The 25,492-nt window shown below is 36.5% G+C and overlaps 2 protein-coding genes and 1 long non-coding RNA gene across 7 annotated transcripts in view; 1 reads left to right on the forward strand and 2 right to left on the reverse strand.

Moving 5' to 3' along the window:
• LOC131637822 (uncharacterized) overlaps positions 1–22,996 on the forward strand; it is a 28,799-nt gene extending 5,803 nt beyond the window's left edge. Inside the window, exons 1-6 of one of the 4 annotated variants that reach the window (XR_009294492.1) lie at positions 13,543–13,751; positions 15,506–17,240; positions 21,209–21,457; positions 21,684–21,873; positions 22,362–22,448; positions 22,789–22,996. This is a non-coding gene — a long non-coding RNA (uncharacterized LOC131637822). Of the gene's footprint in view, positions 1–13,542; positions 13,752–14,807; positions 15,276–15,505; positions 17,241–21,208; positions 21,458–21,683; positions 21,874–22,361; positions 22,449–22,788 lie in introns of those variants that run through there. The other 3 variants (XR_009294490.1, XR_009294493.1, XR_009294491.1) reach the window with 3 other exon arrangements.
• On the reverse strand, positions 14,052–18,114 carry LOC131637818 (ABC transporter G family member 1-like). 2 transcript variants are annotated; one of them, XM_058908395.1, is made up of 8 exons: positions 17,805–18,114; positions 17,343–17,422; positions 16,746–17,216; positions 16,583–16,669; positions 16,130–16,255; positions 15,498–15,692; positions 15,123–15,212; positions 14,052–14,817 (listed from the first exon to the last, which is right to left on the reverse strand). In XM_058908395.1, exons 1-8 carry the CDS (start codon positions 17,989–17,991, stop codon positions 14,158–14,160), a joined length of 1,896 nt encoding a protein of 631 aa, XP_058764378.1. In that variant the 5' UTR covers positions 17,992–18,114; the 3' UTR covers positions 14,052–14,157. The 2 variants fall into 2 exon arrangements, with proteins under 2 accessions (XP_058764378.1, XP_058764379.1); XM_058908396.1 differs by lacking the exon at positions 15,123–15,212.
• LOC131637816 (ABC transporter G family member 1-like) lies at positions 20,211–23,962 on the reverse strand. The gene is made up of 8 exons (XM_058908394.1): positions 23,773–23,962; positions 23,387–23,466; positions 22,775–23,245; positions 22,598–22,684; positions 22,312–22,437; positions 21,676–21,870; positions 21,300–21,389; positions 20,211–20,996 (listed from the first exon to the last, which is right to left on the reverse strand). Exons 1-8 carry the CDS (start codon positions 23,960–23,962, stop codon positions 20,337–20,339), a joined length of 1,899 nt encoding a protein of 632 aa, XP_058764377.1. The 3' UTR covers positions 20,211–20,336.
• Positions 23,963–25,492: the final 1,530 nt, after the last annotated feature.

A 25,492-nucleotide genomic window follows, 5' to 3' on the forward strand; every position in this document is an offset into this window, starting at 1 on the left:
CAACCCAATTGCGCGCGCGCGTGGTGTCAATATAGTGAGTCCAGTTTAATACAACATGTAACAAGTTGTGAAAACATAAAAAAATAAAATAGCAAAAAGGTCTGCGGCGAGGGGGATTCGAACCCCAGACCCTATGGACGTGCACACAAACACACAAGCCTTGCCAATTGTACTAAACGATGTATTCATTAGTAATATACCTTGCAATAAAAATAAAAAGAAGTCATTTTTTTAAATTGAAGAGATGGCACCATCACCATCTTCTTCTTCCTCGTGACGAACAGCAACAACAACACCATGGCTAAATTTCCAACTTTCTCAAATGTGCATCAATTTCAGAAATTTAAAACACTAACATGCTCAGAATTCAACTACGAACCTAACCATGCCATTAACAATAATTTATTCATACTCAAACATGTGAATTTCTGGATTTAAGCAATGAACCCTAAAAATCAAATTTAAAATTAAATGCTTGAATCAAACAATTAAGCCCCAAAAGTTTAGGGCTATTACTCCCTACATGTTTCTGAACACAATGGTATCAAGAAACACAACAAACAAGGCACAAAAGAGAAAGCTCGAATTCAAGAAAGTTACCTCTAAAAATGGAGATCAAACTCTACTTGGAGTGATTCTGGAAGTGTAGCAACAATCTGGACACCTTTAGGGACCTTCAAGGAAGCTTTTGGAATGCTCACAATGTTCTACAAGTGCCTGCAACTTAAAATTCGATTTCACTTACAACAAGAAAAATTTATGGTTGGAACACCTATTTCCAGGTGTTACAAAATTAAAACAGGTGTTTGGATAGCTTATATATGTGATATGGAAGCTATCTAACACAAAAGGCCTGAAAACGCATGAGTGAATTTGGTTTTGGCAACTTTGGTTCAAAAGGTGCTTTAATGGATTTTTTGAAATGTGATTTCTCGTTCAATGCCTTTGGTGAGTGTTTGGATGTTATGGATAGCTTCCAAATGATAAATAGAAGCTATTTGGATGGTTAGTTTGGTTGGTAGGTGTTTGGTTTGTGTTTTGGCTAGTGATGAGCTTAAGGAAAACTTTAATGGAGTGAAAAATGGGATTTTTGGTTTGGAAGCTTTTGAGAGGTTAAGGAAGGTATGGACAGCTTATAAATGGTATTTAGAAGTTGTTCAAACTCTTGTTTGACACCCAGAACTCTTAGAACTCAGAATCACTATAAAAGTACAAAGATGGAAAAATGGAGAATTTCAAGTGAGGTATGACTTGGAGAATTCTGGTGTAATTGATCAAGGGAGTGATACTCTCTATTTATAGGCAAGATTTGGGGTTTGTGGAGGGAAAAAAACTCAGAAGTTTGAAGCTCACATGTGATCTTGTACCATCTTGCTTGTTTGTGAAGAAATGAGAAAGTTATGGTTTCAATGGTGAGGTACAAAGCTTTAAGCATGCTTGCAAAGTTTTGATTTGATCTTAGAGGCTTGATTGTGGGTTTTAACTTGCTTTTGAGGCAGAAGAGACATTGTAGTGGCTCAAGGAGTGGACTTTGTGCATAAAGCTAACTTTACTAGAATGAAGGTGTTAACCTTGTGCCATTAATGGAATGATCACTTGGATAATGTCTTAAACACTTGGATTATAGCTCAAAAGCAAGTGTAATATTCTGATTATGGTGCTCTCAACAAGTTATATGGGCTGCAAGAAAGTAATTTGTGCATTTGAAATGGTTTTGGTTCATAACTTATTCATCTTCATTCTTGAATTCAAGTGTTCATTGTGCCTTCTTCACAAAATCCTATCTCATGGATGGAGCCATGGATTTTCATGCTACTTATCTCTTTGGAAAACCCTTGCTACATACTTCAATTCACTTATTGAAATTTTCCTCAAACTCTTTTTGGATCATGGAGAAAAAAGGTCATAAAGTTAAGAAAAAACTAGGTGAAAACACTTAAAAAAATTCTAAATTTTTTGAACATAAACCTTCTTAATCCAAAATCTCTCAAAATAATCACTTTTAGCCAAAAGTTCCAATGTGATAGGTTGTTTGTTTTTCCAAGATCTACAACTTTCATTTTGGGAGATTTTTGAGTGTGTAAGCAAAATTTGGAGATCCATGAATTAGGTCAAAATACACTTAAAAACCCTAATTTGACTTTTTGTTGACTTTTTTATTCTTGATGAATTCTTTGAATTTTATTTGACAAAATGTCTTCAATATCCATATGATGATGATTTGAATCCTTAAAAGTCCATAGTTGACTATTTTTCTCAAAAGTCAAAGGTTAACTTGCACAGTTGACTTTTTCCAAATGAACTGCAATTTTGTGATTTCCAAATGAATCAAGCTGTCCTTTTCAAATGAATGATATGGATGGACTATAATGTTGATTAGGATGCCCTTGAATCATATTTTGAGTCTTGGAAGTATCTCCTGATTAAAAGTCAACCCTCTAGTGAAATTAGGTCAAAACCCTAATTTGAGCTTCTGATGAACTTGAAGGTGATTGATCTTGCATTGACCCATCTTTGGACCTTGGTATTGATTGGAGAACCCTTTGAATCATAGAATAATGTTGAATTTCCTCGTGGGTCTCAAAACCCTAATTTGCTCAATTTCTTCTTGATCAGTCTTCTGTCTTGGGACACAAGTAACAAACAACAATTTTTTTTTTTGTATTTTTGGGTTAATGAATAATAAATTCATGATGATTAGGATGAAAATGATGATCTTAATTTTTAAGATATGGTGGAATCTCAGTGGTCAAAAATTGCGGTGCAACAAGGGTTCCCTCCTTTGTCATAGTAGGCTGACGAAGGCGGAAGCTCAGTAGACGCTGATTGTTGAGATAGGGGTTGATCCCGATGACGAACTTGAGGAGGTGGAGAGGACACGAGGGGCCCACGTCAGGTTTAGATTCCTGCAGAGACAGTATGATGCGGAGCTCACTGCGGAGCTGCAGGCTGAGGGGGATGAGTTGGAGCAGGCTACACACAGAGAGCGGATGCTGAGATGCTACTTCCTATATTTGATAGGCACTCAGCTCTTTGTGGACACGAACTCGACTTACACAAAAGTTGTAACGCCCCAATTTTCGATATTTATTTCATTACGTAATTATTGATGTATTTGGTGCTTAAACTGATATTTTAATTAATATTAAATTAGTTTAATAATTATTTAGTAAGTAGTAAAATGATTAATTAGTTATTTGGGTCAAGTAGTGATTAGTAATTGGGAGGGTGTGTAGTAAGCCCAGTAGCAAATTAAGGATTAGTGAGAGATTAATAAAAATAAAGAAAAATTAGAAGGAATAGTTTCTTTTGGCAAAAATTGTGAAGAACGTGAAAACAGAGAAAGAGGCTAGGGCTAGAGAGAAGGAGACTTCCACCATTGTTGAAGAAATCAAAGCTCAATCCTAAGGTAAAGGGGGAGAATGGGTTCTTTAAATGGTGATTACAACATGAGAGGGTAGTGAGGGTTCCTTTCCCTCTTTAGGTTTCACACTTTATATGTTTGATTTCTTCTTTGATGTGTGAATTAATTTGACTTGTATGATGATTCTTCATGACTAATGAGTATTGTATGATTGTGGACGAAATTCTGTTTTGGATTGATGAATTATGGTGTGGTTTTGAATGTCAGTTGAGTTGTTGTTGTGTTCATCAGAGGAATTGAACCTGAATGTAAAACTGTCCAATCTGATGAGTAGAAATTGAATGTTATCATGTTAAAATTGATGTAGCATAACAGGTTAATGAACCTAGATAAAGGGTGTGAGTTAATAGGTGAAAAATATGATGTTTAGGACCTGAAATCGCAGACTGGAAGTGATGAAAACGAGTGTGAACGAACTGGTGCGAGTGCAGACTTGGAAAGACAGTTTTCCTGTTAGTTTGCGTATGATACGCGTATGGGTTGGGCCCATACGCGTATGAGGGACACACCCAGGGGGCTATACGCGTATGATATGCAGCCATGTCCCAGCATAGTACAACTTCTGGTGGAACGCGTATGGTACGTGTATGGAAGGGAGGCCATACGCGTATGGGAGAGTGATACGCGCATGGGAATTTTTTTTAGTGCAAAACTGGTCCTGGTGGTACGCGTATGTAACGCGTATGGGGAAGGGGCATACGCGTATGGAATAGCTATACGCGTATGGTTACGCTACTGTGCAGAAATTTCCATTTTTGTGATTTTCTTCTAATTCTTGAGTGAGATGAGTACCTTTTCTGAGTTCCTTAGATTGTAGGACTCAGGTAAACGTAAAGAGACCGTAAGAGTTATGTTTTGGACATAAAATATTGTGATAAGTTGTGTTGATTGTTGTGAATGTAACTACAAAATAATGAAATTATAGTTGCATGTTGTTGAGCTGGGTGATGGCCTAAATGGCAACGAGTTGAGGGCTGAAGCCTTGTGTTGTTGAATTGTGTTGATTAGATGTCCATATTGCATACATATGTCGTTGGGGGCTTATGCTCTGTTGTTGGCCTGTATTGGCATTGTTGAAGGCTTATGCCTTGTTATCGCCTCTAAAATAATGGCAACTGTTGAGGGCTTATGCTCTGTTGGTACCACATGCATGTAGAGTTGATAGTTGCATTTTCATTCATCTGACTGGCTGTAAATGTCGTGTAATGATGTTGTTGTGTAATTGATGGAGTGAGAATCTGTTTATGATTGTGTTTGTGCGTGGTGTATATACTACTCCTTAACCATGTGATATTTCACCGTGCATTTATTAAATGTAATTCTCACCCCTTTTCTGTTGTTGTGTCTGTGCTTCTTCGGGAGTACAAATAACCAGGTACCAGAGTAGTGCTTGGATTTTCGAGTGTTACCTGATCGAGTGTTAGGAGTCGCTCTGATACGTAACACGGGAATGTTGGGATACGTTGTGCTTTGTTTTCTTTTCAGTTAAATGTTAAATTGTTACGTATCTTGATTTTGATACTATCGTTGGACCACCTGTTTAGTGGATATAATTTATTTGTTGAGGCCGTGGTGCCATGAGAATTAATAAGATGTTTTAAATCCCGCTGCAGTGTTGAATATTCTATTTTAATGAGGAACTATTAAATAAAGTGATGTTTTATTGAATTGTTTAGAAGATGTGACATCCTACTCGTATTACTCTGATTATTTATGTATTTATAATTCGTTTATTTTCGATATGGGAAAGTGGGGTGTTACAATTGGTATCAAAGCAGGTCGGTCCGTCCGACCAAGTAGTTGAGTCGTTAACAAATCGAGCGTGGTTAAAACTCGTTATCTGACTATGTTTCTGTTGCAGTGTTTAGTTGAAATGACTGGGAGAAACGATGTTGCGACTGCTGCTGCTTTGGAGGCTATGGCTCAAGCCCTGGAACATCAACCTAATGCTGGTGAGAATGTTGGGTCTCGCAGTTTGGCTACCTTCCAGAGGGAGAACCCGCCGGTCTTCAAAGGCAAGCATGACCCTGATGGAGCCTTAGAGTGGTTGAAAGAGATCGAGAGGATCTTTCGTGTAATGGATTGTACTCAGGCACAGAAAGTTCGTTATGGGACACATATGCTAGCAGTCGAAGCTGACGACTGGTGGCTAGCAACACGTCAGAGACTAGAAGCTGCAGGTGAAGAGATCACTTGGGATGTGTTCCGAAGGGAATTTCTGAGAAAGTATTATCCTGAGAGCGTCCGTGGTAAGAAGGAAATTGAGTTCCACAAACTGAAACAAGGGAACATGTCAGTGACTGACTATGCTGCTAAGTTCACTGAATTGGCCAAATTTTATCCAAACTATGATGGAGAGGGTGCAGAGTTTTCAAAATGCGTTAAGTTTGAAAATGGGTTACGCTCTGAGATCAAGAAAGCTATAGGGTATCAGCAAATCCGCGTTTTCCCTAACTTGATAGACAGCTGTAGAATCTTTGAGGAAGATAATGTTGCTCACTATAAGATTGTTAGTGATAGAAGAGGCAGGCAGAATCAGCAACGTGGCAAGCCTTATGACACTCCAGCTGGCAAGGGCAAATAGAGAGCTGCTCCGGGCCAGAGAACAAGTGGGGGAGGTGCTCCTGCTCCGATTGTGTGTTTTAAGTGTGGGAAGGCTGGTCATAAGAGTACTTACTGCACTGATGACGTTAAAAAGTGTTTTCGTTGTGGCAAGACTGGTCATATGATGTCTGAGTGCAGACATAAAGAAGTGGTGTGTTTTAATTGCAGCGAAGAAGGACACATTGGAAGTCAATGTCAGAAACCAAAGAAGGCACAAGTTGGTGGTAAGGTGTTCGCATTGGCTGGTACTAAGACAAACACTGAGGACAGACTCATTAGAGGTACTTGCTTCATCAATAGTATGCCTTTAATTACTATTATTGATACTGGTGCTACTCATTGTTTTATTGCTGCTGAATGTGTTGATAGATTGGGTCTTATGCTATCTTCGATGAATGGCGAGATGGTATTTGAGGTTCCAGCTAAAGGATCTGTGACTAAATCTCTTGTTTGTTTGAAGTGTCCGCTGTCGATCTTTGGCAGGGACTTTGCTGTTGATTATTATGTTTACCGTTAGCCGGGTTAGACGTAATTTTAGGAATGAACTGGTTAGAATATAACTATGCTCGTATCAATTGTTATAACAAGAATGTGAGATTTTCAACTGCCGAAGAAGAAGTTGGTTTAGTGTCGTCTAAGCAGGTACGACAATTGCTGAAGGAAGAAGTAGAGATGTTCTCGTTGATGGCAACATTGTCAATCGAGAATCAGAACATTATCGATGAGTTACCGGTGGTAAGCGAATTCCCTGAAGTTTTTCCCGATGAGATTCCTGATGTGCCGCCAGAAAGAGGAATTGAGTTTACGATTGATCTTGTACCTGGTACTAGACCTATTTCTATGGCACCGTACAGGATGTCCGCATATGAGTTGACGGAATTAAAGAAGCAATTAGAAGACTTACTGGAGAAGAAGTTTGTCAGACCAAGTGTATCGCCGTGGGGAGCTCCGGTGCTGTTAGTGAAGAAAAAGGATGGAAGCATGAGACTTTGCGTAGATTATAGACAGCTGAATAAAGTAACGATTAAGAATAAATACCCGCTACCGAGAATAGATGATTTGATGGACCAATTGGTGGGTGCGAGTGTGTTTAGCAAGATCGATCTGAGGTCGGGTTACCATCAGATTAAGGTTAAAGATGAAGATGTTCAGAAGACAACATTCAGGACAAGATATGGACATTATGAATATTCAGTGATGCCATTTGGTGTTACGAATGCGCCAGGAGTATCCATGGAGTATATGAACCGTATTTTCCATGAGTATTTAGATCAGTTTGTCGTGGTGTTCATAGACGACATTTTGATATATTCTAAATCAGAGCAAGAGCATTCCGATCATTTGAAGACAGTATTGCAAGTGTTGAAAGAAAGGAAATTGTATGCGAAGTTGTCCAAGTGTGAATTTTGGTTGAAAGAAGTCAGTTTTCTGGGACATGTCATATCTGGCAGTGGCATTGCTGTAGATCCACCTAAGGTAGATGCTGTGTTATAGTGGGAGACTCCAAAGTCAGCTACTGAGATCAGAAGTTTCTTAGGCTTAGCCGGTTACTACAGACGGTTTATTGAAGGATTTTCTAAGTTGGCACTTCCGTTAACCAAGTTGACGTGTAAGGGTAAAGTGTTCATATGGGATGCACAATGTGAAGAAAGTTTTGTGGAGTTGAAAAAGAGATTGACGACAGCTCCAGTTTTGACATTACCAAACCCAGGAGAACCTTTTGTAGTTTATTGCGATGCTTCTCTGATGGGTTTAGGTGGTGTACTTATGCAGAATGGTAAGGTAATTGCTTATGCGTCGAGGCAACTGAGAATTCATGAAAAGAACTACCCTACACATGATTTAGAACTCGCTGTTGTTGTTTTCGTACTAAAGATTTGGAGGCATCATCTCTATGGTTCTAGATTTGAAGTCTATAGTGACCATAAGAGTTTGAAATACCTATTTGACCAGAAGGAGCTGAACATGAGACAACGAAGGTGGTTAGAATTGTTGAAAGATTATGATTTCGGGTTGAATTATCATCCCGGTAAGGCAAATGTTGTGGCTGATGCCTTAAGCCGGAAAACCTTGCACATGTCGGCTATGATGGTTAAAGAATTAGAACTGATCAAACAATTCCGAGATATGAGCTTGATTTGTGAAGTGACCCCGCAAAGTGTTAAGTTGGGAATGCTCAAAATTGATAATGACTTCTTGAACAGTATCAAAGAGGCTCAGAAATTGGATGTGAAAATGGTAGACATTAAAGTTGGTTGTGGCAAATCCGAGAAGAGTGATTTTAAGGTGGACGCGCAAGGAGTATTGAGACTGCAGGATCGAATCTGTATCCCTGACGACAATAATATGAAAAGGATGATTTTAGAAGAAGGTCATCGAAGTAACTTGAGTATTCATCCTGGAGCTACTAAAATGTATCAAGACTTGAAGAAGATATTTTGGTGGCCGAGAATGAAAGAGGATGTGGCACGATTTGTATATGCTTGTTTAACTTGTCAAAAATCGAAGATTGAACACCAGAAGCCTGCAGGGTTGATGCAACCGTTAGAAATTCCAGAATGGAAGTGGAATAGCATTTCGATGGATTTTGTAACGGGGCTGCCTAATACTGCGAGTGGACACGATTCAATATGGGTGATTGTTGATAGGCTTACGAAATCAGCCCATTTCATACCTATTAACATTACGTATCCGGTGGCGAAGTTAGCCGAAATCTACGTCTGAGTGATTGTGAAGTTGCATGGAATTCCCTTGTGCATCGTGTCTGATAGAGATCCGAGATTCATGTCTGATTTTTGGAAGAGCTTGCAAGAAAGTTTGGGTTCTAAGTTGAGGTTGAGTTCGGCGTATCATCCTCAGACGGATGGTCAAACTGAAAGGACTATTCAGTCTCTAGAGGATTTGTTGAGAGCGTGTGTTCTCGAACAAGGAGGCTCGTGGAGCGCTCATCTTCCATTGATCGAGTTTACTTATAATAACAGTCATCATTCTAGTATCGGTATGGCCCCTTTTGAAGCGTTGTACGGTCGGAGGTGTAGAACTCCGCTATGTTGGCACGAGTCCGGCGAAGGCGTAGTACTTGGACCGGAAATCGTACGAGATACTACAGAGAAGGTAAAGTTAATCCAGGAAAAGATGAAGGCTTCATAGAGTAGACAAAAGAGTTATCTTGATATGCGAAGGAAGGAGTTAGAATTCAAATCGGGCGACCATGTGTTTCTAAGAGTCACGCCTGTGACTGGTGTTGGTCGTGCCCTGAAGTCAAAGAAGCTGACTCCACGATTTATTGGTCCCTATCAGATTTCGGAGAGGGTTGGTACTGTCGCTTATAGGGTGGCGTTGTCGCCTAACCTTTCAAATCTGCACGATGTGTTTCATGTGTCGCAACTTCGGAAGTATATTCCAGACCCATCTCACGTGATTCATATGGATGATGTGCAAGTGAGGGAGAATCTTACTGTAGAGACGATGCCGATTCAGATCGCAGATCGTGAGGTAAAGTCCCTTAGAGGTAAAGATATTCCGCTGGTGAAAGTAGTCTGGACGGGGACTACCGGAGAGAGCATGACGTGGGAAATGGAGAGCAAGATGCGGGACTCTTATCCCGAGTTGTTTGAACGAGGTAAGATTTTCGAGGACGAAAATATCGTAAGTGGGGGAGAGTTGTAACGCTCCAATTTTCGATATTTATTTCATTACGTAATTATTGATGTATTTGGTACTTAAACTGATATTTTAATTAATATTAAATTAGTTTAATAATTATTTAGTAAGTAGTAAAATGATTAATTAGTTATTTGGGTCAAGTAGTGATTAGTAATTGGGAGGGTGTGTAGTAAGCCCAATAGCAAATTAAGGATTAGTGAGAGATTAATAAAAATAAAGAAAAATTAGAAGGAATAGTTTCTTTTGGCAAAAATGGTGAAGAACGTGAAAACAGAGAAAGAGGCTAGGGCTAGAGAGAAGGAGACTTCCACCATTGTTGAAGAAATCAAAGCTCAATCCTAAGGTAAAGGGGGAGAATGGGTTCTTTAAATGGTGATTACAACATGAGAGGGTAGTGAGGGTTCCTTTCCCTCTTTAGGTTTCACACTTTATATGTTTGATTTCTTCTTTGATGTGTGAATTGATTTGACTTGTATGATGATTCTTCATGACTAATGAGTATTGTATGATTGTGGACGAAATTCTGTTTTGGATTGATGAATCATGGTGTGGTTTTGAGTGTCAGTTGAGTTGTTGTTGTGTTCATAAGAGGAATTGAACCTGAATGTAAAACTGTCCAATCTGATGAGTAGAAATTGAATGTTATCATGTTGAAATTGATGTAGCATAACAGGTTAATGAACCTAGATAAAGGGTGCGAGTTAATAGGTGAAAAATATGATGTTTAGGACCTGAAATCGCAGACTGGAAGTGATGAAAACGAGTGTGAATGAACTGGTGCGAGTGCAGACTTGGAAAGACAGTTTTCCTGTTAGTTTGCATATGATACGCGTATGGGTTGGGCCCATACTCGTATGAGGGACACACCCAGGGGGCTATACGCGTATGATACGCAACCCTGTCCCAGCATAGTACAACTTCTGGTGGAACGCATATGGTACGCATATGGAAGGGAGGCCATACGCGTATGGGAGAGTGATACGCGTATGAGAATTTTTTTAGTGCAAAACTGGTCCTGGTGGTACGCGTATGGAATGCGTATGGGGAAGGGGCATACGCGTATGGAATAGCTATACGCGTATGGTTACGCTACTGTGCAGAAATTTCCATTTCTGTGATTTTCTTCTAATTCTTGAGTGAGATGAGTACCTTTTCTGAGTTCCTTAGATTGTAGGACTTAGGTAAACATAAAGAGACCGTAAGAGTTATGTTTTGGACATAAAATATTGTGATAAGTTGTGTTGATTGTTGTGAATGTAACTACAAAATAATGAAATTATAGTTGCATGTTGTTGAGCTGGTAGATGGCCTAAATGGCAACGAGTTGAGGGCTAAAGCCTTGTGTTGTTGAATTGTGTTGATTGGATGTCCATATTGCGTACATATGTCGTTGGGGGCTTATGCTCTGTTGTTGGCCTGTATTGGCATTGTTGAAGGCTTATGCCTTGTTATCGCCTCTAAAATAATGGCAACTGTTGAGAGCTTATGCTCTGTTGGTACCACATGCATGTAGAGTTGATAGTTGCATTTTCATTCATCTGACTGACTGTAAATGTCGTGTAATGATGTTGTTGTGTAATTGATAGAGTGAGAATTTGTTTATGATTGTGTTTGTGCGTGGTGTAGATACTACTCCTTAACCATGTGATATTTCACCGTGCATTTATTGAATGTAATTCTCACCCCTTTTCTGTTGTTGTGTCTGTGCTTCTTCGGGAGTACAGATAACCAGGTACCAGAGTAGTGCTTGAATTGTCGAGTGTTACCTGATCGAGTCTTAGGAGTCGCTCTGATACGTAACACGGGAATGTTGGGATACGCTGTGCTTTGTTTTCTTTTCAGTTAAATGTTAAATTGTTACGTATCTTGATTTTGATACTATCGTTGGACCACCTGTTTAGTGGATATAATTTATTTGTTGAGGCCGTGGTGCCATGAGAATTAAAAAGATGTTTTAAATCCCGCTGTAGTGTTGAATATTCTATTTTAATGAGGAACTATTAAATAAAGTGATGTTTTATTGAATTGTTTAGAAGATGTGACATCCTACTCGTATTACTCTGATTATTTATGTATTTATAATTCGTTTATTTTCGATATGGGAAAGTGGGGTGTTACAAAAGTCGTCTACCTGACGTACTTATCAGATATAACACATATCCATGAGTACAACTGGGGAGCGGCTGTACTGGCGTTAGAGGTGGAAATAGGCTGGGCCGAGTTAGGCTTTGCCAAGCCTAAGTCTGGCCTGTCAAAAAAATAAAAGCCTAAGTCTTATTTGTAGCCTGTCATAAGCTTATTTTTTAGGCCTAAGCCTGGTTTTTTTGAAGGCCTGGTTAGCCTGTTAGCCTACATAAAAGCCAATTTGTTTTAGACATATATAAATAAGCAATTAAAATAATGTTTAAATATATTAACTAACTAAAAGAACTTATGAGAACAATGTTCATCAGGTGTTTTCATCTTATTTTCACAAGTTCGAACAATGTTCATCGGGTGTTTTCATCTTATTTTCACAAGTTCTTCGAGATAACCAAGTTTTATTAATGTATTTCAATTCAAAGTACAAAACATAACATAATGATAATAAAAAAGTATTCATATATATTTAAATAGGTCGGCCTGATAGGCTTAAAAGGCTTTTTTAGGGCCTGAGACCCGACCTTTTTAACTAAATAGGCTTATAAAAAAGCATATGCCTTTTCTATTTAAAAATAATGTGTAGCCTGGCCTGAGGCTATATAGGCTAGCCTGTAGGTCCCTGTTATCGGCCTGGCCTGTTTCCACCCCTAACTGGCGTACAATTATCATTGACTAGGGATGCTTGTGGAAGGCAAGGACAGTTGCAGACAGCTGTACTCTTTTGCTGGTAATAATTTTACACTTTTCTACTTTTTTATAGTTTTTATTGTACTTGAAAATAATCGTGTTGGATACTACAGCACTTCCCAGACATTATTGGCTGAGGAGAGGTAAAGGAGTACACAGATGTCATGCCATGTGCCAGTGCTTTCACCCCCCCTTAGAGGGAACCATGTGCCGGATCCCTACAGGCGCTCTCTTGACCACATGGCCATTGAGGACATCAGATACAGCTGCTATGATGAGCACCGGGTGGCGATTTTGTTTGACGAGATATGTCTGTATTCTGGATGGTTGGCCGCCAGCTCGACCATTGTTGTACGCTACCTTCTGGAGCGAGTCATGCGTCAATTTGGATATGAGCAGGCGATACCTCGCGATCCTCATGTTCCAGCTCCCATCGCCATGACCCGCAGGCAGTTAGATGAGGTCTTTGCAGACTGGAAGCATCACATGGTCCATGAGGAGGCACGAGCGACGCTAGCAGAGTACGACTGGAATTGTGTCGAGGGGTACATCACATGGTACTATAAACTTATAAGCTTATAGCAAATGGTTGAGACTGATAGCTTATAAGCTAATTGAAGTGTTTGGTAAAATTAACGGTTCAATTAACTTATAAATGTAAAATGACATAAAATATATTTAATATATAATTATTTTATTTTAAATTAAAATAAATTATAAGGGTTAAAAATGGATTTTAATTAAAATAATATGGATAAAAAAGGAACAAAAAATTAATAAGTTATAAGACATAAGCTAAAACGCTATTTGAAATAACGTCTGAAAAATAAGCTATAAGTTAGTAAAATAAGCTATAAGCTCGTGATGAAAAGACATTTACTAAACAGGTCTAAATTATCATATGAGCTTATAAGACATAAGTTATAAACTCGAAAACATGTCTTATCAAATAGAGCCATAGTGTATAAGAGTTCTATGAGATTGGTTGAGAAACTTTCAAATAAAATAGAAAAACTAAAATTGCATTTAGAGTGTTACTAGAATCGATGATTTGTAAAAATAAAATAAAATAGAGATTTCGATTATCCATCCCCATTTGCAGAGGAAGATAGAAGAGATAGAGAAGATCAACTCATTCCTCTGTTACACGCGCTTAAGAAACTTGCGACTCATGTTTCCACCATTTCAACTAGAAGCTATTCTCCAATTTTTGATACATATGATGTGAGTGAGTTCTTCTCACCTATTACTTTGATTTTTGATTTTTTTCGTTTTGGAAAATCGTTCTTCAATGAGAATTTAGAAATCATACATGATGGTATTAAGGTGTTGAAATTTGAATATGAACCCTAAGGGATGATGATTGATAATCATTGTTCACAATTCTCCGGTGTTTTGCATCAAATCGAGGTATATTATTTTTATTTATTTAGGTCAATAACATGAAGCATTTTGGTGTAGATGCTGGGATATTCTGCATAATTTCGCAAATTTATACTCTCTGATGTCACAATGGTGCTAACAATCATAACATAATGATGCTTGTTGCTTTCTATATATTACTTGAACTATACAACCCACACCCATAGTATGATAGTACAAGTAAGATACATATGATCTTTGTAAAACCTCATTTAGAGTTCATCCATATTGGTTATGGAGAAAGTTTTTGCTTGGGATCCATTTACGGTAGGAACAATAGGTTTTGACTTCTCTTTGATCTTATTGATGACCAAGAATAGAATTCGATAAACAACAATCATTCCAAACATGATAGCAAGATCAACCCACTTAGAGTGACCCATTTGCACATGCCATGTATCACTTAGTATATCTCTACCACTAACTTTTATGGTACCTCCATCTTGATGCCAAACAAATGTTAAGCCTTCAAATTCATTCTTAAATGATCCTTGAAAAGCATATGTGAGGAAGGAAATGTAGTAGCAAGGGTACTTCCATAATGGATTTGGAAGATCATCAGGAAGTCGATAGAATCCACCTGTTAAAATTGCAAGTCCTTCAACTCCACCAGCAATGATCACTCCCATCACAAAATTTGGGAAGATACTTCCCACAACCATCATAAGGCTCTCAACCCACATCATAATGGCAAATAGGATAGAAGCAAAGTATAGATATTGCTCTACTCCTTTGTGTAGTCCAGAAAGGTAACACACTATTACTCCAGAAATTAGAGAGATCATTAGCATGTAAGGAATTGGAGATAATATGTTGCCAATGAGAAAAGCAGTAATGCCATAGTGCCCATTCATTCTCTCTCGTTCAAACACCTAATATGGCGCAAGGAAACTTTTTTAGTTAGAAATGAAAACAGTATTAGAGATCCATCTATAAGCAAAGTTACGCGCTTTATAGTGTAAAGTGAGTATTATCAACAATTGATTGACAAATCAAATATGAGTATTGCATGTGCGTCATGATAAATCATGAAAGTGCACAAAAATCATTTCTTGATTTTCTCTCTTTACACTTTATTTACGAAAGATGAATCCAAATCTTTTAGAATTTGGATACAATAGTCAACTACTGGACTTCAATGCGCTGAAGCTTCAATTACAATAGATACTAATTTTACCTTCATTTCCTCAATCAAGGGAGGGAATCCCCCAATAAGTGTCATGAAAGTCAGGACAGACATCAGAAATGAAAGTAGTGATCCTCTGACCTAATGCATTCCACATACGAGAAAACAATTACAGTTCAAATTTATAAATCACGGGAAATACTGGTATTATATTTATTCTCTAGCATACTTCTTTTAAAACTATATTCTTTACAGGTTGAAATTGACACTGGTTCTACTAAATTTTTTAGGTTCTATATTAAAATTAGCAGAACTTAAAAGATATTTCTAGCATTTTTATTAAATTTAATACTGATGCTTTTTATATTAAACATTAATAATTATTTGTCTTTTAAAGTATACTTTCATTATAATTTCATATTTTACCTGAATAGATCTCTTACTTGAGCCGACCTGATAGAATATGGTGCCTAGGCTTATAGCTATTGCGATAAAGACAACAAGACGTAACCAGTAGTTGCTGATGTCACGATACAATTGCAGGGAAGATCTTTTTATAAGAACCATGCATTGACTCGGAAATAGAGCACGTGTTCTCCTATTCCTCATTGCGCTCAAATCCTAGTACGTACAATTCCATAAAGTAAAACGTTAAATCTTACAGTTTAGGTGGGTTCTGTGGTGGATCACCTTGATAAGTGGTTATGGTTGATCAATACTTTAAAATCACTTTGAAACTCTAATGACTATCGACAACCTCCATTGAAAGTAGGAGTTCATGGTCCCCCATATTATATTTGTTTCCCTGTATTTATCAAACCAACACTGATCAAGTTTGTGTGTTAGCCTTGAGGGCAAGGAGACGAGAACTTCTACTTCCAGTAGGAGGCATTTGTCGTTGATGGAGTTTCGAACAGTTTTCAGGTACCAGTTCACACTGAGCCATCTACCAAAGTGGTCTAGAGTAGAATTTGTGCTCATTGTTGGCTTTGAAAAGTACATTATATTCTGTGTTTTTCTAGTCTAAGTCTAACTTAGGAATGCACTATGATACTTACACATTTACTTATTTTTGTCACCTCAATCTGAACTTGAAATTTCATTTCAGACCTTTTATAAGAATTTACAAGGACATCAATTGCTTTTTCAGTAATAAATCCTGTACCAAAGCCTTCTTCAATATCCTGAAAACAAAGTAAATTAATCCATTATGTTTCAGTTTTTCAACTGTTTTGACTCTTGTGCCTTTTAATCTAGAAGACTTTGGATATATATAGCTGAAAAAATATTACTATATACAAATTACATTAGCGATGAAATAAAGAGGGAAAAAAATGAAGCCCACCTCTAATTCTGTAGTCTGGTGACAGAAATTAGAGATGTATTCTATTTTTCCAGTACTTCATTTTTTTTTTGCTAATTCTCTTTTATTTTGTTGTAGCTTATAATACCTTTAAAATCCTAATGCTGTCAAATAAATACTATTTAGACTCAAAGGTTTGCATAAATACCTGATCAAAATCTTTGTTTATAATCCTCAAGTAGTGATCAGAAGGATTATAGAGAGTTGGACAAGGGAAACCATTTGAAGCAAAAAACTGCACTGAATCAAGTGTCACTATATGTATTTTGTCAACTTGAAATCAATGTGCTACAAGGATTTTAGTTCATAACCTGATTTGCTTCAGAAGCTGGACCAAAATAAATTGTCTCTCCAGAAGATAGAAGACAGAGGTAATCAAAAAGTTCAAAAACTTCACTACTCGGCTGATGGATGGATGCAACAATTGTTCTTTGAATACCATCCCTTAGACTTAAACTTGCAATTCTACTCATAACATAGTAGGAAGCTGCACTATCAAGTCCACTAGTTGGTTCATCAAGGAAAAGAAGTCTAGGGCGTGTTAGCATCTCTATGCAAATGCTTAGTCTCCTCTTTTGTCCTCCACTTAAGCCCTTAGAACCATACCCTCCAACCCTTGTGTTAATAGCATCTTGCAGGCCCATTTTTCTGAGTGTGATATCTGCTTGTCTCTTCTTCTCTGCTATGGACATTGAGTTTGGAAATTGAAGTTGAGCTGAGTAGTATAAAGTTTCTCCAGCTGTTAAAGCTGACAGCATAGCATCATCTTGTGTTACATAGCCCTGAATTTTCATGGTGGGAAAAAGGTTAGTAACTAATCTATCTGCTTTCTAAAACAATTAGTTTTCTCTACCAATAGATTGTTGCTTTTTTTAGGACTGATGTAGTATTCAGGATTTTTGTCTTACTGATGTTCCATAAGCCAGTGTTTGTGTTTTTCCATTGATTAAAATCTTCCCTGATTGCTGTATGTCTGATCTCAATCTTCCTGCAAAATTGGTTGAATCATATGATACTAGTCGAATAACTAGCTTCCAATCACAACATACTACAAAGAACAAGTACACTACTTCCTCTTGCCTTAAAAAGAAAACTATACTACAAATTTCGTTTCAAGAAAAAGGAAGATACTTTCACCTCTGAAGTATGATACACTTCGTTTTTCTGTCACATAAACTGATTCTAGAGTAATTTCATTAGTCCAAACATCAATAAAATTAGTCTTTCAACAAGCAACTCCCAAACAGAGTCACTAGTTATAAGACATAAAAGAAACGATATGAATGAGAAGAATAATATGCTATGGGACTCATACTCATTGGTCACACGTGTATAAAAAATTCAATAACTACTAATACAAATCTAATCACCTGCTAAGGCATCAAGGAGTGTGGATTTGCCACTGCCTGAGGGACCCATTACAGCCAAAAGCCTCCCAGGCTGGGCATAACCTGTAAGTCCATGCAGAATTTGTTTTTTATTCTTTGTAACAATGACCTCCAAGTTTTCCCATGTCACAGTAATGCCACCCTTTTCTCCCTCATCACCACCATCCATGTCAATTCCACTAGCTTGTGCACATCGTGCATCAATTACATATGGTTATTTATGGATAAATTTATGGTCAAAAGATAACAAATTATTTTAGTATGAAAGAAGCTTTTCAACTTTTGCACATCTTGCATCAATTACATATGGTTATTTATGGATAAATTTATGGTCAAAAGATAACAAATTATTTTAGTATGAAAGAAGCTTTTCAACTTGTGCACATCTTGCATCAATTACAAATGGTTATTTATGGATAAATTTATGGTCAAAAGATAACAAATTATTTTAGTATGAAAGAAGCTTTTCAACTTGTGCACATCTTGCATCAATTACAAATGGTTATTTATGGATAAATTTATGCTCAGAAGATAACAAATTATTTTAGCATGAAAGAAGCTTTTCAACTTATGCACATCTTGCACCAACTACAAATAGTTATTTATGGATAAATTTATGGTCAGAAGATAACAAATTATTTTAGTATGAAAGAAGCTTTTCAACTTGTCCATATCTTGCATTAATTAATGGTTATTTATGGATAAATTTATGGCTAGAAGATAACAAATTATTCTAGAGTGAAAGAAGCTTTTCAACTTGTGCATGCTAGAACAGAAGGCTTATGAATTTGAGACTTCCACCCACTCAATGTTTGACTTAAATTAGGACCCTTTTCTTCCTCATGATATGAGCGATTGCCATGTTTTGAATTTGAGCATTCCACCCACTCAAATTTTGAATTAAATTAGGACCAGCAGATGTTCCATATGTTAGGGTACATTATTTAGCGTGTCACGGTATTTGACACACGTCGGTATTTGACATTTTTATGACACTTGTATGTGTCGAAAAACTCAAACTAGTGTTTAAACAATGGTTTTTTCTTTATTTTTACACTCTTTAAATCAGTGTCTGACACCAATCTGACATACATATAGAAAATGTGGGATAAATTAGATAAGTGTTTCACAAGAATTTTGTTCTTTACGTATTCACACCTTATACATTCTTTGGACAAATCTCACATACAATCTAAAAGAGTTAGAGATGCATCAAGTAGTGTTGATCAATGAAGGATTAAAAACATAAAATTTGATTAAAACATTTTAACTCTTGAAAGTCAAATATATCATATATGTAACATAGTCGGTGTCTTATGTTTATGACATTCTATACTTCAAAAGTATTGAAATTTAGTAGGTATTTAACTTTCTATCGTTCCCATCAAACCGAGCAATGAGAAGATGAGAAGTTGAAGCTTAGGTTTCCCTCATTGCATGGTGAAGCTATTCTCCCATTTTTGTTACATGTAAGTTCTTTTCAACTATTAAGAAAGATCTCGAGATTAATAATTTGGATAGAAGTATAGTTCTTGATAAAACGTTTTGACGAAAGTTGATTCATGTAGTCGATCCCACCTAGTAGGATAAGACTTTGTTGTTGTTGTTGTACCGTTTTAGATAATCGTTTCAATGTGGATTTTAAAATGATGGTACATGAGGAGAATGCCTTTTATTGTTTTTTTTTTAAAGTTTTGTAATTAAGTTATATGTTGGTGAGTGTGGGTAAGGTAATGTTGAGGTTGGTTGGTCTGGTATTGAATGATAAACGCGTGATTTGATTTTGTTATTGTGTGAATTTCTATTAAGGTGTTGAAATTCGAAACGATGTGTTAAGAAATGTGGTTGGACCTAACTCAATCCTATAAAACCGACTTGTAAGGTGAGGATTGCCCCCACTTATAAGCACATGTTCAAGCCATATATTGTGTGATGCGAGACTCTTGACACACTCCCTCACGCCCAAGACTAGACAACTGAATAGCAGGTGAAAAAATGGTGGATGGCCCGATAACGGAATCCTGATAGCATGTGGTCCACCGGATCTTAAACGAGGCTCTTGATATCATGTTAAGAAATATAGTTGAGGCTAACTCAACTCTACAAAACCGGCTTGTAGGATGAGGATCCCTCACGCCAAAATCTAGACAACTAGAGCGTGGAAAAAATGGTGGGTGGTCTGATAGCGGAAACCTGATAGCAGATGACCCACTGAATCTTAAACGAGGCTCTGGATATCATGTTAAGAAATGTGGTTGGGCCTAACTCAATCATATAAAACCGGCTTTTAGGGTAAGGATTGCCCTCACTTGTAAACACATGTTCAGGCCATATATTGTCCGACATGAAACTCTTAACACGAAGATTATAAATAATTGCCCTTCAGTATCATAGAACTTGAGAAATTGTTGGTTTGCATCATTAAAAGTTAAATATAGTACTCTGTATTACTTGAGCTATACAACCCACACCCAAAATACAAGGAAAATACATATGATCTATGTAGAACGTTATTTAGAGTTCATCCATATTGGTTCTAGAGAAAGTTTTTGCTTGGGGTCCATTTATGGTACGAACAGTAGGTTTTGACTTCTCCTTGATCTTATTGATGACCAAGAATAGAATTCGATAAACAATAATCATTCCAAACATGATAGCAAGATCAACCCACTTAGAATGATCCATTTGCACATGCCATGTATCAGTTAATATATCTCTACCACTAACTTTTATGGTACCTCCATCTTGATGCCAAACAAATGTTAAGCCTTCAAATTCATTCTTGAATGATCCTTGAAAAGCATACGTGAGGAAGGAAATGTAGTAGCAAGGGTACTTCCATAATGGATTTGGAAGATCATCAGGAAGTCGATAGAATCCAGCTGTTAAAATTGCAAGTCCTTCAACTCCACCAGCAATGATCACTCCCATCACAAAATTTGGGACGATACTCCCCACAACCATCATAAGGCTCTCAACCCACATCATAATGGCAAATAGGATAGAAGCAAAGTATAGATATTGCTCTACTCCTTTGTGTAGTCCAGAAAGGTAACACACTATTACCCCAGAAATGAGAGAGATCATTAACATGTAAGGAATAGGAGATAATATGTTGCCAATGAGAAAAGCAGTAATGCCATAGTGCCCATTCAGTCTCTCTCGTTCAAACACCTATATGGTGGAAGGAAACTTTTTTAGTTAGAAATGAATACAGTATTAGGGATGCATTTGTACCCAAAGTTACACACTTTACAGTGTAAAGAAAGTATTATCAACAATTCATTAACAAATCAAATATGTATATTGCCTGTGCATCATATATATCATGAATTAGTTGAAATAACAATCTTTGATTTACTCTCTTTACACTTCATTTACTACAGATGAATCAAGTTCTTTTAGAATGTGGATACAGTAGTCTACTGCTAGAGTTCACAATTGTGAAGCTTCAATTCGAAAAGATAACAGTTTTACCTTCATTCCCTCAATCAAGGGAGAGAATCCACCAACTAGTGTCATGAAAGTCAGGACTGACATAAAAAATGAAAGTAGCGATCCTCTGGCCTGAAACATGCCATGTACGGGGTTACAATTGTGTTTCAAATTTATAAATCACAGGGAGTGCTGTGCTGGTAATATATTCTCTAACATACTTCTTGTAACACGGTATTTTAAGAGGTTAAATTCGAGACCGGTTCCACTGAATTTGTTAGGATCTATATAAAAATAGTGGGACTTTAAAGAATATGGTTCTAGCATTTTCATTAACTTAATATTCATGATTATTTACAGTATATAATTAATAGTTTTCTCTTTTAAAGCATGCTTTCATCATCAAGTGTTATTTTACCTGTATAGATCGATGACTTGAGCCAACGGGATGGAAGATAGAGCCTAGGCTTATAGCTATTGCAATAAAGACAACAAGACGTAACCAGTAGTTGCTGATGTCACGATACAGTTGCAGGGAAGATCTTTTTATAAGAATCTTGCACTGAGTCAGAAATGGAGCGTGGGTCCTCTTATTCCTTATTGCACCCAAATCCTAGTACGTACAATTTCATGAAGTGAAACGTTAAATGATATAGTTTATGTATGTTCTATGGTGGATCACTTTGATATCTGATTACCATGGATCAATACTTAAAAGTCCCTTTGAAACTCTAACGACTATCGACAACGCCTATTAGAAGTAGAAGCTCACATTCCTCCATATTATATTTGTTTTCCCTTGTATTTATCAAACTGACACTGATCAAGTCATCAGTGCTTAAGTCGTGAGGACAAGGATACTAGAACTTCTACTTTCTGAAGACAGTGTTTGTCGTCGTTGGAGTTTCAAACGGTTTTTAGGTACTGGTTCATACTGAGCCATCTACCAAAGTGATCTACGGTAAAAGTTGTGCTCATTGTTGTCTTTGAAAAGTACGTTATATTCTGTGTTTTTCTAGTCTAAGACTAATTAGGAATGTACTCTGATACTTACCCATTCACTAATTCTTGTCACTTCAAGCTGAACTTGACTTTTCATTTCAGAAGCCTTATAAGCTTTTACAAGGATACCAATTGCTTCTTCAGTAATAACTCCCTTACCAAAGCCTTCTTCAATGTCCTGAAAACCAAGTAGATTAATTCACTATTTTTCCAGTTTTCAATTGTTTTGTGCCATCTAATGTAATGGATATTGTATATATATATATAACTGCAAAATCTCTTTCATTATAAAGTAGTTAATACTAATCACTAATAAGACCCAGGGTTTGCATTAATACCTGTTCGAAATCTTTGTTTATGATCCGTAAGTAGTGATCAGAAGGATTATAGAGAGTTGGGCAAGGGAAACCATTTGAAGAAAAAAACTGCAGTGAATTAAGTGTCACTATATATGTATTTTGTCAACTTGAAATTAATATGTGCTATGTTATGTATCTGATCAACTTGTTCCTTACCTGATTTGCTTCAGAAGCTTTACCAAAATATACTGTCTCCCCAGAAGAAAGAAGACAGAGGTCTTGGAACAGTTCAAAAACTTCACTACAAGGCTGATGGATGGATGCAACAATTGTCCTTTGAATACCATCCCTTAGACTTAAATTTGCAATTCTACTCATAACATAGTAGGAAGCTGCACTATCAAGTCCACTCGTTGGCTCATCAAGGAAAAGAAGTCTAGGGTGTGTTAGAATCTCAATGCAAATGCTTAGTCTCCTCTTTTGCCCTCCACTTAGACCCTTAGAACCATACCCTCCAACCCTTGTGTTAATAGCATCTTGCAGGCCCATTTCTCTAAGTGTGATATCTGCTTGTCTCTTCTTCTCTGCTATGGACATTGAGTTTGGAAACTGAAGTTGAGCTGAGTAGTATAAAGTTTCACTAGCTGTTAAAGTTGGCGGCATAGCATCATCTTGTGTTACATAGCCCTGAATTTACATGGTGCATGGTGTCAAAAAGGACAGTAATAATAACTAATCTATCCTCTTTCTAATACAATTATTTTTCTCTACCAAAAGATTGTTGCTTTTTTTTAGTACTTGGAGTAGTTTTCAGGAATTTTGTCTTACCGATGTTCCATAAGCCAGTGTTTGTTTTTTGCCATTGATTAGAATCTTCCCTGATTGCTGTATGTTTGATTTCAATCTTCCTGCAACATTGATAGAATCAAATTATAACTATAACTAGCTTCCAATCACAGCAAACTAAAAATAACATGCAACTCTGAATTATGCTCTGCTTCAACTGATGCTATGCTAGGGTAATTTCATTTATGTTCAAACTCCAAACATCAATAAAACTTGGTCTTTCAACAAGCAATTTCCAAACAGAGTTGAAGGTGTAAAAAAACTTAATATTAAAAGTTAGTGACTTAGTAGGTATAATTCATAAAGATACTCATTGGTCACACATGCATGTAAATTGCAGTAGAGTACTATAGTACTGATCTAATAACCTGCTAAAGCATCAAGGAGTGTTGATTTGCCACTGCCTGAAGGACCCATGACAGCCAAAAGCTTCCCTGGCTGGGCATAACCAGTAAGTCCCTGCAGAATTAGTTTTCTATTCTTTCCATTTGTAACAATGGCCTCCAAATTCTCCCATGTCACAGTAATGCTACCTTTTTCTCCTTCATTACCACCCATGTCAACTTCACTAACATGTGCACATCTTGCATCTATTACAAGTTGTTATTTATGGATAAATTTCTGGTCAGAAGATAAATGCATGATGCTATTATTAATTATGCACGACAGCACAGAAAAAAAACTAATTATTTTATTCTGCAGAAAGTTTTTCAACTCTAAAGATAAATGCACCATGCTCTTATTTATTGTGCACGATAGAACAGATGGGTTCTCGTACGTTGATGTCCACCGCCCTCTCAATTTTGGGACTAAATTAGGATCAGGAATGTCAACTTCAATCAACAAGCAGCTATTTATGGGAGGTGATTGTAATTGTCATGAAGTATCCAAGATCTTGTTCTATATAGTTATTGACAATCAATGTAACATTCTAGGAAAGTAGGTTGTAGTTTACCCCAGCAATTACTGCTAACTGAACTTTTCATGGGCTTCATTTATGATTAAATAAATTGGGAGGTGAATTCAAAATTTTCTAACTACTGTCTACTGTTCCCTATAGAGATTGTTCATTGATGCAATTGATTTTAGGGGACCAGCATTTCATGCAATTGAATTATACCGCATTCAGTGTATTCTTTTGCCATTTAAATTGCTGACAGATACTCTACAGAAGACAGTATTCATCCATGCAATTGATTTTCACCTTAAATTGCTGAAAGATACTACAGAAGACAGTGTTCATTGATACCTTGATTTTCACCTTAAATTGCTGCCAGATACTGCAGTTTTAGTTCGGTCCCAGAAAATCGTAAATAAATCTCATAATTTTGCAGGAAAAAAAAATTACATTACAACTGCAATTTCACAATTTCATACAATTTATTTACACCTCTCTTTAATATTTCATTTATCTTTACCTCTCTTAATTATTTTCTCACTTATGATCAATTTCTTGTTTCCTCCATTTCTCTAGTCCAACTCATTATCTATATTTAGAAATCCATTTTGTCAACAAAAACAGCCTTAGAAAACCATGAAACCGCAAAACTAAGAATATCCTTAATGGACCAGGCAAATTAGTTCAGTGTCATTGTAGTGACCCAATGCAATTGTATACGTTTTGTAGTGACATCCAAGTTTAACTAACAAAGATTTGGTGTAGAAAGTAATTAGAAACATTTAGTTTTGTTAAAACAAATTAAAGGATATCAAACTTACAAAATTATTTTAATCATGACCCTTATCTTATCCTGTCTCATTAGTTTAAATTATTATCCTAAATATGTTGGGTTGGAATCGAGCAGAATATGAAAAGAAAATAATTTACTAGTTTACCCTATAAAATATAATTTAAAATAAAAAAAATTAAATTTGACAAAATAAAAATAAAAATTAAATAAATTATATGTATGGTTGTCATAAGGGTAATTTTTTAAAATTATATAATATAAAAATTAAAATCTAATAAATTAAAATATTTAAATATAAAATAATTATTAAAATTTAAAAAATATGAAAACTAATTTTATTTTTATCAAATTATATATATATATATATATATATATATATATATATATATATATATAT

Source organism: Vicia villosa, unplaced genomic scaffold (assembly GCF_029867415.1).
Source record: "Vicia villosa cultivar HV-30 ecotype Madison, WI unplaced genomic scaffold, Vvil1.0 ctg.002086F_1_1, whole genome shotgun sequence".
Taxonomy (NCBI): domain Eukaryota; kingdom Viridiplantae; phylum Streptophyta; class Magnoliopsida; order Fabales; family Fabaceae; genus Vicia; species Vicia villosa.